General features: G+C 39.1%; 1 protein-coding gene across 1 annotated transcript in view; it reads right to left on the bottom strand.

Annotated features, from left to right (window-relative positions):
- Nucleotides 1-2,983: 2,983 nt before the first annotated feature.
- Nucleotides 2,984-13,474, bottom strand: part of LOC104541296 (probable palmitoyltransferase ZDHHC20) — a gene marked incomplete at its 3' end in the record, with an annotated part of 11,547 nt that continues 1,056 nt past the window's right edge. Inside the window, exons 2-6 of the mRNA XM_010185330.1 lie at nucleotides 9,943-10,037; nucleotides 6,249-6,369; nucleotides 4,839-4,908; nucleotides 3,921-3,953; nucleotides 2,984-3,104 (exon numbers count right to left, since the gene is read on the bottom strand). Coding sequence (XP_010183632.1) covers nucleotides 2,984-3,104; nucleotides 3,921-3,953; nucleotides 4,839-4,908; nucleotides 6,249-6,369; nucleotides 9,943-10,002 — 405 coding nt within the window. The remainder of the gene's footprint in view (nucleotides 3,105-3,920; nucleotides 3,954-4,838; nucleotides 4,909-6,248; nucleotides 6,370-9,942; nucleotides 10,038-13,474) is intronic.

The following is a 13,474-nucleotide window of genomic DNA, read 5'->3' as shown; positions in this document are numbered from 1 at the left end:
TCCCTAACGTTCTGTGATTCTGTGATATGTCTTTCTGTGTACATGCAAGAGGACTCAGTTCTAATTAAGGACCTGATATTGCTCTCTTCTTTTTTGTGTTAATCCTACCAAAGTTTTGCAGAAGCGTATATGACCTGTCTGGAACACGTATCACAGCCCTGAATTATCTATACTCAGGACTGCCAAAATAATGTGGAGGACAATGAAAGACACTGAAAACAGCTGGAAAAGAGACAGGTTTCAAGGGGGAGGGAGTGCAGCGAGAATGAGTGCAGCTACAAATACACACTGGGAAGTATCACTGTGCACTATGTAAACAAGGCGTCAAGGACTGGGCATTCAGCCAGGGCTGGTGTTTGTGTCAAATACATTTGGTTAAGCTGAGGCTTTATCTGCTCATCTTTGACAACTTCCTAGGTAGAAATAAAAATTTCATGAGTATAGGAAGAGCAGTTATTAGAGTAAGAAAATGGAGTAATTCACATTCCATTGATCTACAAAACAGATTTTAACATCCACATTGGTGTGTAAGCATTTACAGCCAGAGACTATTCCACTACTGTACAAACAGTACCAAGATCTATTTTAGCTCTACACAGAGCATGAAAGATGCTATGTAAAAGTCTTGCATGTGCAAATGGGAAACAGAATTTCTTCAGCAGAAGCAGCAAGGAGGTGTGTGCATCTCAATGTCTGCAAGTATCTGCATACATGTGTCGAGTCTCTATGCAAGTATTATTGATAGCGCAAAACAATGAATTGCTAAAATGTGTGCAGTTCGCACATAAACCTTCACATACTCATAACTACTAATTCTTAAATGCCCAAGGCTATGCTCCCCAAGAAGCAGTTCATCTTTCAGCCCCACACTGGATACAGTGATCTGCCTGATGCTGCAGCAGACAAAGCTGAGCATTAGCAATAGACTGATGCAGTCTACAGGCAGCACGTTGCCAGCACCACCCCACTCTGATCTGGATACAGATGTAGAGAGAAGCTTCCAGAACTCTGTTCTACAGTCAATAGTGCTTGCAAAATTTAGTATGTCTCTAGTATGTAAGGTTTTAGGCAAGCTTACATGATTATGGTGCTGCCACCTTTCTGGGAGTCTACTTTAATTAGGTTATTATAAGACCAGAGGAATATCAGCTTTGTGGAATGCATGATTTAATATCAGTGCAGTGAGTCAGAGACTCATGGCATCACCAGATTCTATCTTGGAAGTAACTGGAAATGAAGCAACAAGTGCAAGCACAACTATTTGTCTACACAAGCATTGTCTATTGTCACATTTCAGCTGTAGCCTATTCTTGCAGGAAGCATTTTAAACAATTATTATTATTATTATTATTAACAATATTATTATTGTTAATAATAATAATAATAATAATAATAATAAAATCCCTCTTAAGTTTACTTCCTCTGCTCAAGCGTCCACTTCAATATTGTGTCAGATGGGCTTTGGAAGAGGCTTGCTGCAAATGCTGTTATTAAATGTTCACTGTGGTCAGATGTCCTGGAGACTCTTACTGCACTAACACTTATGAAGTGAGGTGACAAAGCAAATTCACTTTTTTTGCTCAAGCACTTTCGGGTAAATATGTAAGAGCGCATCTACAGTTTCATTAGAAATTGCATACAAAGCACCAGAAAGCAGCCAGGCAGATGTCTGGGAGTGGCACATTCACAAATTAAAAACTATTTACAGTCAAGCAATACTGAACAGCAGAATCAGATTTTTAATTTGAAAAATCTGTCAAGGCACAGACATGACTGATAAATAAATTTATGGCTTTCATCTCATACATTACTGACAGCTCAATTTCCACAGAGTTCCTTGCTCTCCAGTGACAGGCTGCTATACGGAGATGACAGACTAAGAGAAACATCGTACTTTAGCAGATCAGACCCATAGGCTTAGAGGAACACAAACACACGTTTTGCACCATTTACCTTACCTGTCTTATGTCAACTGTCTCAAAGCGCAGCTATTCTGAATACATGATCAAGCTTCTTTCCCTGACATGGCAACATCTTTTTGCTCCAATAAAAATTATTTCTACAGATAATGCCTGTTTTCCCCAGCTACTCTGACAGCAACTAGAGTCTTAGGAAATATGTGCTATTATTTACTTATAAAAGATGTGATGGAGAGCCTTCCACTTACAGTGATTTTTCCCGTGCTAGTTAACAGAAACTGATTAAGAGAATTCTGATGCTAAATCTTCTGTCTAGAGACAGGAAGGCACACGACAAGATTTTGGAGATGAAAGGGAACACCACCAGAAGACACTGCTCAGCCCGGAGTGAGCATACTTGCCCCTCACATAAATTGTATTAAATCTAGTAAGATGCATGTAAGTGTATCAATCATTTGACAACTGAGAATACTTGCAAGGAAGATGTGTATCATTAGCACTGTTTGTATTTAGCATTCTACCCATATCAGATCAGTAAATGCCACTCATATGAAGTTCAGACACGCCTATGTAGGGACTCCAAAACAGAGCTCGGTCAGTTCCCAAGAAATTAATCTGCCTTATCTGGTAGCAATTATCCATAAACAAGTCTAGGAAGATACAAAATTGTTATCTGTATTTCACGCTTGTCAGCATTTTTAAACACACACGTGTATATGTATGTGTATATATATGCAATTGTTTGCTATAGCTAGTTCCTTCTATATCTACGTATCTATATCTATATCTACGTATCTGAGCTGTGCCACTCGATTCTGATGGAACAGAGAAATTGCACAGTGACCCCACTGGAACGTCTTCCCCCAATTACTCATCCTGTGCAGTGCAATACATTTAATTCATTAATATTTGGAAGGTTCTCCTGCTTCAGTCACTTCGACTGATGCTGTTAATGGCAATGAACTATGGAACAGAGTAAATGGTTAGTGACAACATGCTGATACAGCCTTCAATAACACATGCAGCATTAAACAAATGAACAAAAAGAAAGCCTTAGAACTTACTGTCCAAAACTTTATGAAGTACTGCAAGACTGTAGCAGCAACAAACAGACAGTACAGTAAGGAATACATTAAAAACAGGAGGAAGAATTTGTAGTTAGAAAATCCCACACAATTATTCACCCTAGAAGGAGGGGAAAAAGAAAGAGGTTACTATGATATACAAAACATAAAATAAAATAAAAACCCAATACATTCAGCTTTTGCAGAGCATAACGTGTATGATGTCAGTGGTATGTCCAAAACAGTCTGGCACTAGTGCTTCAGAAGCATTTTAAGCTACCATTTTGAATGAAGTCTCTTTCCTCAGGCCAAATGGTCTGGACCCTTTACATACATTTCGCTCCCCATGAAGTTCTACAGCACAAGACACAAGCTGGCAAACGCACGATACAAACAGCCTGCATAGGAAGCGTCTCACACACCATGAAATAACTGCAGTCATCATGGGGATAACGCGAGCCTCTCCCTCCATTTCAGTGGATGTTGCTTTGGTTACAAACCCACCTTCAAGTCAACTGATAGCAGCATTTTTATAGTGATAGCAGATACTTTTACGGACTATGAATACAAACTGCAGAAGAGCAACTGTCCGAGTGGGTCCTATGTATCATCTAGAATCAAGAAATGATTCTCACTGTGTAGTGAGTATCTCCTCTCCTGGTAGCAATACCAAACTAAGAGAAAGGAATGCTTTTTCTCTTGGGTCTTGTTAATGCTAGAGTTTCTCTATATAAGGAAAAACTGCATTATTTGGGCTACTGGGCCTACAACTCTGTGTTGCAACACACATGAGTAACAAGATTTATTTTCACATATTAAGGCCTCAAGAACTTCTGTGCAAATAAAGTCTTACTTCAAAGTTGCATTTTTGAAGCAGCATCTAATTCATTATGTATTGGCATTCATCATTATGTCAATTTTTTAAAAACAAACTTACCATGGACAGTGGTGGTCCATTTTTAATACACATCTGAAAGAGAGAATTTCCAGTAAGTTAAAGCAAAAAATACATTTTCTTTCTAAGACACATATAAGGTATGGCATTCACTTGGAAAGCCTGGCATTCACTTCAACTAAGTCTATCTTAGGGCTATTTTTGCTACCTTTTCTTGTTTGCTGCTTGCTTGTTTTTTAAAGGTAACTGAGGAAAAAAGCAGCACAGTGGGTAGCTTGAATAGTCTACATGCCATTTTCGTCCAGTTCTAGTATCAGGACAGATACTAGACGTTTCAGACACACAGACATTTACTGTTACTTGCTAATAAATTTTATTTTAGCCAAAAGATATGTACTGAGTTCTTCAGTTAACTAGCTTTCCTCAAGCTCAGCCTACTGAGGTCTCACTCATAGCCTCAGTCTTCAATGCTCTCACAGACTTCTCTGGTGATCCGGAGTGATGGTAGAGAATAGCAGTGATGTCTCTGAAATGATTAAGGCATGTAACACTGTCAATCTTTGAAATAAAGATTTTTAGCATTATTAGTGGCAAACATCTGTTTCAAGGCTGCAGAAGCAAAAGAGTTCTATAATAAGCATTTGCTGGTGCTGTTATCTCAGACTTGCCTTTCTTTCAATCGCTGATTTTTAATTTTTTTTAACGTAAGCACTATTTTACAAAGCTACAAAGCACATTTCCTAAAATGTTCTGCCACTTCAGATAATGGAGCTGCAATAATAATATTGCACCAAAAGGAGAAACTTTGTTTTTTCATGAAATTCAGCTACTGAGGGTCTGAGAGAGGAAAAAACAAAGAAACGTGCTGTTAGGAAAGGGCTGACACACTGAAGACGTGAACACACTAAAGTGAGGACTGCAGGAGAGAGAAAATCCATCATTCCAGATTCAGTAACTTACATGTCACATGCAGAACAGTGGTGGCAGCGGTCAGGTTTGATGAGCTGGCATCGATCACAGTATCTGATTGCTGCATTGAAGTGCAAGGGTCAACTCATTAGAACTCATTTAATTTCACAAAGGGTTTTCCCCTTTATACAAACTGAACCTTAGAGAGCTTCCTGCCCTCCCCTGCCACATCAGTTCTCACAGACCTTCGTGTGCCTACTCTCGTATGAGATGTACTTTTGAATTTTTAAAGAAATGTTAACATATTAAAGCATTTTAAACACTTTCATCTATTACTACAGTATTGAGTCTATTTCCATTTACTCTTTGGCTCCCCAGCCTTCCCATCTTTCATCCCCCAGCACTAATCCCCCTTGCTTTCACCTCTGGACAGGGTACTCAGGCCTCCATTGGGAATTTACATTCTTTCAGCAAGCCCACTTTAAGCATTAGCACTCTCTGTCCTCTTCAGCAAATCAGCTCTTCCTCATCTTTCCTGGGTATTTTTAAACAAGCCTTCAGGCTCTTCTCAATGGAAATAAGACATCAGCACAGGCAGTTTGAAAGGAGGAGGAAAGCCAACACCCACAGCTAAACAGACCTGCTAAGAGCTGGCAAGAGCTTCCCAGTCCACCCCAGGAACTTCAAACTGGGATTCCCTGAAAGGGAAGCTGGTATTCAAAAAAGCCAGGTGTCCTTCAATTTTGTTTGGAAAGTCACAGTAAACTTTGGTAACAGTTATTCTGAGTAGTTTATGTTTTTGGAAAACTCTACAGCATTGCTAGTTTCAAGAAAGAGAAACAGATAGATATACATATAAAATGCCAGGTTTTTTTTAAGACTATGCATATGTATAAGACACCAGTTTCACAGATCATTGATATATAAGTTGGAATAAAAATGCCTATACGTAATAAAGGCAAATACAGAAATAGCCCATAACTAGCTTTGTACTGAATTACAGATGGGAATGAAACGACATTTATTTGTTCTTAAATTCTAGCCTTAAGTACGATGTTTCTCCTGCTGCTGAACTGATACAACTCAGAAAAATAAGTTTAAAAGGGGGATATAAATGATTATAAAATTGAGTAAAAAGTTTAATTTTCTCTATTTCTAGCAGTATTTCTTTGCTGTGTTTACTTTTTATAGCCACAATTTGAGATAAATGTTGTCATCTATCTGCATGCTAGAAAAGGATTTAATTTTTTTTATTTCTAATTACTGGCTACATGTTGAGATTCCCCATACAAAAGACTCCAGTTTCCCTTGGGAGGAAAAAAAACAGCCCAAACAAATAACAAAACAAGGTCATGGCCTTTGCAATATGTGTTTAACAGATTGTTCACTCAGTGACATCAAATGAATTTCACTGAATTAAACTAGCAGCTTTCAGAGCACAGAATTATCTTCGTATCTCACCTCTCGATGCTGTTGTCGTGTAGATAGGCAAGTCTTTTGCAGCTCTTCTCAAAATCTCCTGCTGGGCTTCTGGTCTCTCTTCTTTTTCATATTGTTCTTTATCAGCTTTGGACAAGCAGAACTGGGAGGGAGGGAGAAAACAGAAGGAAGGGAAGAGATTAATTACTACATTGTGTTCTAGCTAAGTTCCATGGAAAAGACCCTTGTGCATCTTAATCCTACGTCTTTGGACAACCCCCACCCACCAACCCAAAAAAAACCCCACATGAAGAAAAAAGAATGCTACAGGAAGAAGGAAGGAGATCCTTAAAACTCCGTAACGGTCCTGGGCATATTTTAAAGAAAATAATCTTTATCTCTGTTCCATTATCTGTGGCATTTTCCCTTCAACACAAAGGAAGCCAGAGACTCGGGGGAGTTTTAAGAAGGTGCAACCTCTCCTTTAATTCATGGTAAGTTTACATCTAAGCAATCTGAACAAGAAGGTGCAGCACTCCTCTGCTGCTACAGGGGACTACAGTTCTCTTTTCCCACTGCCTCTCTCTTACTTAGAGAGGGGTACAAGCCAGGGGGAAGGAAGAAGGCAGGGAGGGGGCTTCATGGCTTCAGCACAGAAGTTGAAAGAACTGAACTGGAATTTTCACTTGGGAGTAGACAGCACCATCAGTAAGATGCACTGAAAGCAGCTTCAGCAAAGCCTGCACAGTTTCAGAGAGAGTTACAATTCTGAGTAAAGCATGAGGAGCATTCCTGGTGAAGCCTCACTGAAATGTAAAGCTGTACCAGCAGAGCCTCGAGAGCTTTTACTCAGTTATGAAACACTTAGTTTGGTATCCACTGAAATTCTGAGCTTTACCATTAAGCCCCACAAAACCCAGTGTGCTGACAAGCCCCTGCAGAGTTGGGGCTGAACTTACATTTTCCTTTGGTATTTTTCTGTTGCATAGCACTTTTAAATTCCGACCTTCCCGCATAGACTACAAGAGCCCTTTTATGAGCACATATAGACAACGTATTCATAGTAGTGAGTAGAAACGCTGTGTGCGCAACGGGAACAAAAATGGGCTTAGTATGGTTTAATATGACCATATTTTCCTATGAAGAACATGTATTCAATTAGTTCACATGGATTTTCCTCTCATCCTGTACTTTTTCCTCTTCTGGATTACAGTCAGTTGGCAAGCAACAATGAAGACTCTCCACTTACAGAAAGGAGGAAGCAGTAAGGCATTGCTGCACTGCAATTTCTCTGTCTTATTTCCTAACTCAGAATGCAAATAAGTTGCCTCATATTTCACAGAATCTTGTCAAGTCTCCTGTTACATACAGAATCATCCCACTTATGGAGCCTACCTGCCATTCAAGGGTGGAACATGAAACATAATCCCCCTTCCAATAATCAGAAACTAGAATCAATCTATGCGAAGAGTGAAATTAAAGTTTAACATTTCAGCCAGCACCAAGAGCTCGACCTGATTTTTTAATATCCGTCTCTAAGCTAGATATTTACTCAAAGATGAAAACTGGAGATGCTCACAGCAAACGTTTAAGGCAGATGTGAAGCATCTTTCCAGCAAACAGCAGTGCAATGTGCCTCCCTCCCTATTGCCCTTATGAATCTGCTAGATGACCATATGCCTGCCTCCATGGCCTGCTATCAAGCAGAGGTTGCATTAAACATTAAATATTACTTCTGGATGACATTTCTATGGTAAAACATTAATGCACAGAAAAGGAACTAAACCAGAAGATTTAAAATTTTGACTGGTCCAAGTAACATCATAATATTACTCCAAAAATCCTGGATAGGATTTTGGTTTTCCAAAGAGCTGTATTTCTGTTCTAATTTCAGGAATTAATAGGGCCATGAGACTGCGGTCTCCTTGGACAATGGCAGGATATGTTCAAAGCCATCACAAGTTGCCTGTTGCCACATCGCTAACAGAATTTCCAGTGAGGTGCCAGCAGTTCTTATTGAAAACAGAAAGAGTCCCTTTGTTTCCTTCCTCTCCCTGGATCTTGTATAATGTGGATTGTTCTCTCTCATGACAAACGCTCAGGGATTGCACTAAGACAACAGCAGCTGCAGAATCTTTTTTTAGTTCAATAGTAAGATCACAGGATGCCATTTGTTTTGCAAGAACGGCTAATTTGAATAACTAAAAATATATATGTTTACACTCCCATACAATGGGGAGATTCTGAAGTCAGGTTTTGTTTCCAAGTAAAACCAGCATCAATTACTCACTGGTACATGAACAGAAGGGATTTGCCCAAAGAGGAAAAAGTGGTGGTGGGTTTTTTGTTTGTTTGGTCTTTGCAGGTTTTTTGGTGTGTGTTTGTTGTTGTTGAGGGTTTTTTGTGGGCTCTTTTCCTGTTGTTTTTATTTTTAAAGCTAGCTGTAGAAGAAAATTGTATACAATCTGATCAACCTCCGCACTTGATATAGGAAAGATTCATTACAAGCCATATGACTAGACAATCTCTCTCACTCACTGAGTATGAAAAGCTTGCTACAGCATTAGCGATAGGGTAAGTACTGTCAAAAGAAGTTTTCTATTATTGAAAAATCCAAGCAGACAGAAAAAGTTACTCGGCATTAGCTGTATAAGCAGCTCTAGTTCATACAGCTTTACAAAACCTGGAATAACAGGGTTCCAACCACATTTTAATGAGCTAACCTGCTTAACTTTATCCTTTTCCTGCAGAACCATCCCAGATACAGCCAAAACAAACCACCCTGAAGAGAAGTTTCTTTGAATTTTTAGGTTTCACAATTCAGTATTACTCTTTTTGCTTAGCTAAACAGCAGAACAGTCTTTAGCTTTTTCCACTTTATATTCTGTAGCTTTCTAAGATACAGATCTCTAAGCCATAATTCAGCACTGCAGAGAAGTGTTTGCTTTTCTTTAAAAGCATGGTTTTAGCTCGCTTCCAAAATGTTTAAAGTTGACATTAGCACTGAAAGTCAGTCTTGCCAAAAATGGAGTAAGAATTCAATCCCCACAGAGCAACCAAAACCTCAAACAGTTTAGCTAATTTAAAAGCTTTATAGAATCACGGAAGGGAAGCATTTTAAATCTGGTGCCAGTATTTAATCCTTATATACACACACCTTAGAGAAAACAGAAAACAAAACAATCAGTCTCAGACTTATTGCAATTAAGACTGTTTCAAAACAAAATTTCTTACAGTCATCATGCATGCTTTTGCCATTAGGTAAAGGTCCTTTATGTATTTACTTCTCCACTATCACTAAACCTTAACCCTTGAGTTACTACTAAGTGGTTCAGTCCTCCAGTTTATGAGTATACATTGCATTACTATTTTTTCTTACCCAAATAAAAGCCAAAACTGCCTCTAATGGAAATATAAAAATCTTGTCACTGCATTTAATTTATCAATTTTAAAAATTCCTGGTTTCAAACTACTTCATAGCAAAGCACTGTACATGACTGTCAAACTTGTGATTAATTAAATGCACATTTTGTATAAGGAAATGTCATTACACAAAGTATACAGTATTTTAAGATTAATTTTATAATTTTCATTCATGATACACTGTCATGCTGTTCTATTTTAGATAATGAGAAGCAAAAGGTGAATCATGCTGTACTGCAAACAAGTTTCATCACTGAAAACAGTTCAGCTATTTATAAAAAAGGCACTGACATTTTTCTAACATTATATTTACCTCATTAGAGGGGGATGCAGGAGCTGTGAAAATTGTCTTCCAATAGGACCATACAAACATGAAAAATGACAGATGAAAAACCACAAGGTAGACAACTGCAATAAAATACAAGAGTTCAGTGAATACAGCTGAAAAGAACAAGAAATAAAACCCCTAATATTTGATGAGAGCTAAACTACTACACTACAAATCACCTCATAAAATCAAGTTATATTAAACCCTTTTCCCTGGGTAGAATTAGGTCTCTAGGAGTGCACACTTTAAAAAAAAAAATAAAAATAATAATAATGAAATCACCAAATATGATGGTTGCTATTCCTCAAGGAAATAATATGCTATTGTGTACAATTCCAAAACAGGCTTGGGAGGGAAACAAACCAACCAACCAACCCAAAACAAAACAACAGAAAACCAGAACTAAAGACAGCTTTACCTATGGCATGTCAGTGACAAACCTTTTGGCATAAAGAAGATGCTACAGTTCCATTCCAGATTACAGAACAGTATTTGATAACTGGTGAGGGGTCTGGAGAACAAGCCTTATGAGGAGCGGCTGAGGGAACTGGGGTTGTTTAGCCTGGAGAAGAGAAGGCTGAGGGGAGACCTCATCACCACCTACAACTACCTCAAGGGAGGTTGTAGAGAGGTGGGTGCTGGTCTCTTCTCCCAGGTGATGGAGGACAGAACAAGGGGAAACGGCACCAAGCTGTGCCAAGGGAGGTTCAGGTTAGAGATAAGGAGGAAGTTCTTTACTGAGAGGGTCGTCAGAAGCTGGAACAGGCTGCCCAGTGAGGTGGTGGAGTCACCATCCCTGGATGTGTTTAAGGAGCGGGTAGACGAGGTACTTAAGGATATGGTTTAGGGGGTAGACAGGAACAGCTGGACATGATGATCTCAGAGGTCTTTTCCAACCGAGCGATTCTGTGATTCTGTGTGATTCTGACCTACAGAATTCAACTTAATTTCTATTTCTAATAGAAACAGCTCAGTATTGTGCAATTGTAGGAGGCACTGGTCATCAGTGACAGTAAAAACTCCAAACCAGAGGTTTGGAGAGGACTGCACTTCAAGATGAGAGCTGTCCGCAAGCTAAAAACTGTCTGTTTTTCTTCTTTCAAATTATTTTAGGAATATAATCTGGAAGTGTCCTGCTGTTATAGTCACAGTGGCAATAAAATGTAGGTGGCTTTAATTTATGAATAGGCCTGCGTGATGTGGTTGTTTTAAAAACCAGAGACCCAGACCTTATGACCTAGGAAGCATCTTCCAACCTTGTTTCCTCTAACAGTTTCTTTTACCACTTGTCAAGAGAAAACAGATCAGTTGTGCCAGAACAGCAAGTCTTGGAAAAGAAGTCATGCCAAATATTTACATTATCTTCAGTAATATTATCTTCAGTTGGAGGAAGAAGGAAATTTGACCTACTTCCCCATGCTCATAAAGAGTCCTTTAAGAAGCCATATGACAGACTCCATGGATGGCAGAACAGGCTCGAAACTTTGGGAACTTCCAACAGCTCAGAAAATGCATGTGCACAGTCGCAGAAGATGTGGTCTTAATTTATTGTCTTTCAGGATTTTCATTGCTTATTGCAGGAAAAAAAAACCATTATACTTTCTACCTTTGCCTTTGACTCCTCCAACCTCACAGACAGGTTTGGTGAATTTTCAGCTGTGGAGCTGACTGAAAATGCAAGAAGCAAAACCTTTTTCTAAAGCCATCCTAAAATTGTCATCCTGATGGGAAAGAACTGACGTATCACTGTACTTGGCACTGCGTAATTAAAAATTGTCTTTTATTAAAAACATACTATACATGTTCAAACATAATGCAGTTAAGCAATTAAAGGATGAGAAAACAGCTTGGCAAAGAGCAGAAACAGACACAAAATTGAGTGGAATCAGCTGCACAGATCAGAGCCTTGGCAGGGAAGGGGTGGGAGGAGCTGAATAGAAGGAAAGAGGAAATGAGATACAGGGGAGGGCAGGGCATAGCAAAAGTAACGCGCAGAGTAAACAGCTCTGTTCTGTCCATAAAAAAAATCACCCCCAGAATTCAGATTCTTTTGAAGGATTATCTTTAGTGCACAGAAAATACTTCAAGCAGCAGAACCTCAAAGTCTTGTCACAGGCTGTAAATGCCCCACACAGAGAGAGAGGCACCAAGAGCACAGATCTGTGCCCGCGCTACCACTACTTACTAGAAAGAGGCAGCTCTTCAAATGCTTTTGCACTTGTGCAGTAACTGAGACCTTGCAATCTGCCACCACCATTAAAAACCAAGGGCCTGTCCTCAGCAGCCAAACTGGGGCAACCCACAGCAGCGCAAAGCTGATGGGCACCATCCAGTCTCCAGAAGAAGGACCTGTAATTAGCAGTCCTTACTGGCCCCACATTGAATCAGTTCTTGCTGCTTTTCCCACTCCTGTGTTGCCATTTCTACTGCCATTACAGGTGTCTGTCCTGTCAGTGCTCCCCCAGAAATGAGAGGGAGGTAAGATACCATTTTGCGTAGTAGCATCTCCTCTGCAGACTGCTCCCTGAAGCATCTTGCATCAGTTTCCAGTACAAATACAAACCAGCTTCATTCCTATTGAGCTTCTTTTCTTGTCATAACAAGCTACATGGAAAATATGTCACAAACCTCAACCCCCAGTGTGTGCCAGTTTAGCCAGACTCGGAGTTAGGAGGAAGTCCTGGCTAAGCAAAGGGAATCCAGGACTCTTGGTGCCATGTTGTGACCAAGTGAAGTCACTCCTTTTTAAAGGCACTGATGCATAATAGACCATAATTTATACCCTCAGGAGGACAATGTCTTAAGACATGCTCTTAGCATCCTCCTAAAATATGTTAAGTCACCCTGAGATCTGCTCTTAACATCCTTTTCTAAATCATTCTTAACACTACTTCCAAGAGAGAGACAGATTACAGAGAGGTAATAATACATAGCAGAAGTACATTGTTAAGAGAGATTCAGAGTTCACCTTATTCCCTCATCCTAATGGATATAAATCTAGACAAGAATATGAAATTACAAAGAAACAATTAGCCTTAATGGGGTGAAGAAATTGACACTAATTTAATCCAAAGTTGTAATTAAGTACTGGAATAAAAGGGTTTGAACATAGTACACGGAAATACAGAGCAAAATATATTTGCTAAGATGAACATGACTGATTTACATAGCAATGTTACTGGTATGTTGTCCTTTTGTCAATTCTGATGTTATTTGCTGGCTATTGCAAGTTAGCTTATAAGAACTTTATAAAACTTATGATAGCTTTCATTTCAAATGAAAAAAAGACTTCACATCTTATTTTAAGATCAACCTCCGTGGTGAAGAAATTCATGTATCCAGGATGCCTGTAACAGTTTTTAGATCTGAAGGTGCAAAAAGCATGCAGGTGAAAGCTATTAAAAGCCTAACAGTCAGGTTCCAAGGATACTGTCAGTCTCCTTAATTAATCGAGCATTTTTCTCCTCTGGTAGATTTCCATATTGAACAGCTTAAAGTTTATTTTGGAGGTTTTCCC

The sequence above is a fragment of the Mesitornis unicolor genome, unplaced genomic scaffold, assembly GCF_000695765.1.
Source record: "Mesitornis unicolor isolate BGI_N332 unplaced genomic scaffold, ASM69576v1 scaffold12080, whole genome shotgun sequence".
Classification (NCBI taxonomy): domain Eukaryota; kingdom Metazoa; phylum Chordata; class Aves; order Mesitornithiformes; family Mesitornithidae; genus Mesitornis; species Mesitornis unicolor.
The sequence above is the reverse complement of the archived record's forward strand: the minus strand, read 5'-3'. Positions and strand labels throughout refer to the sequence as shown.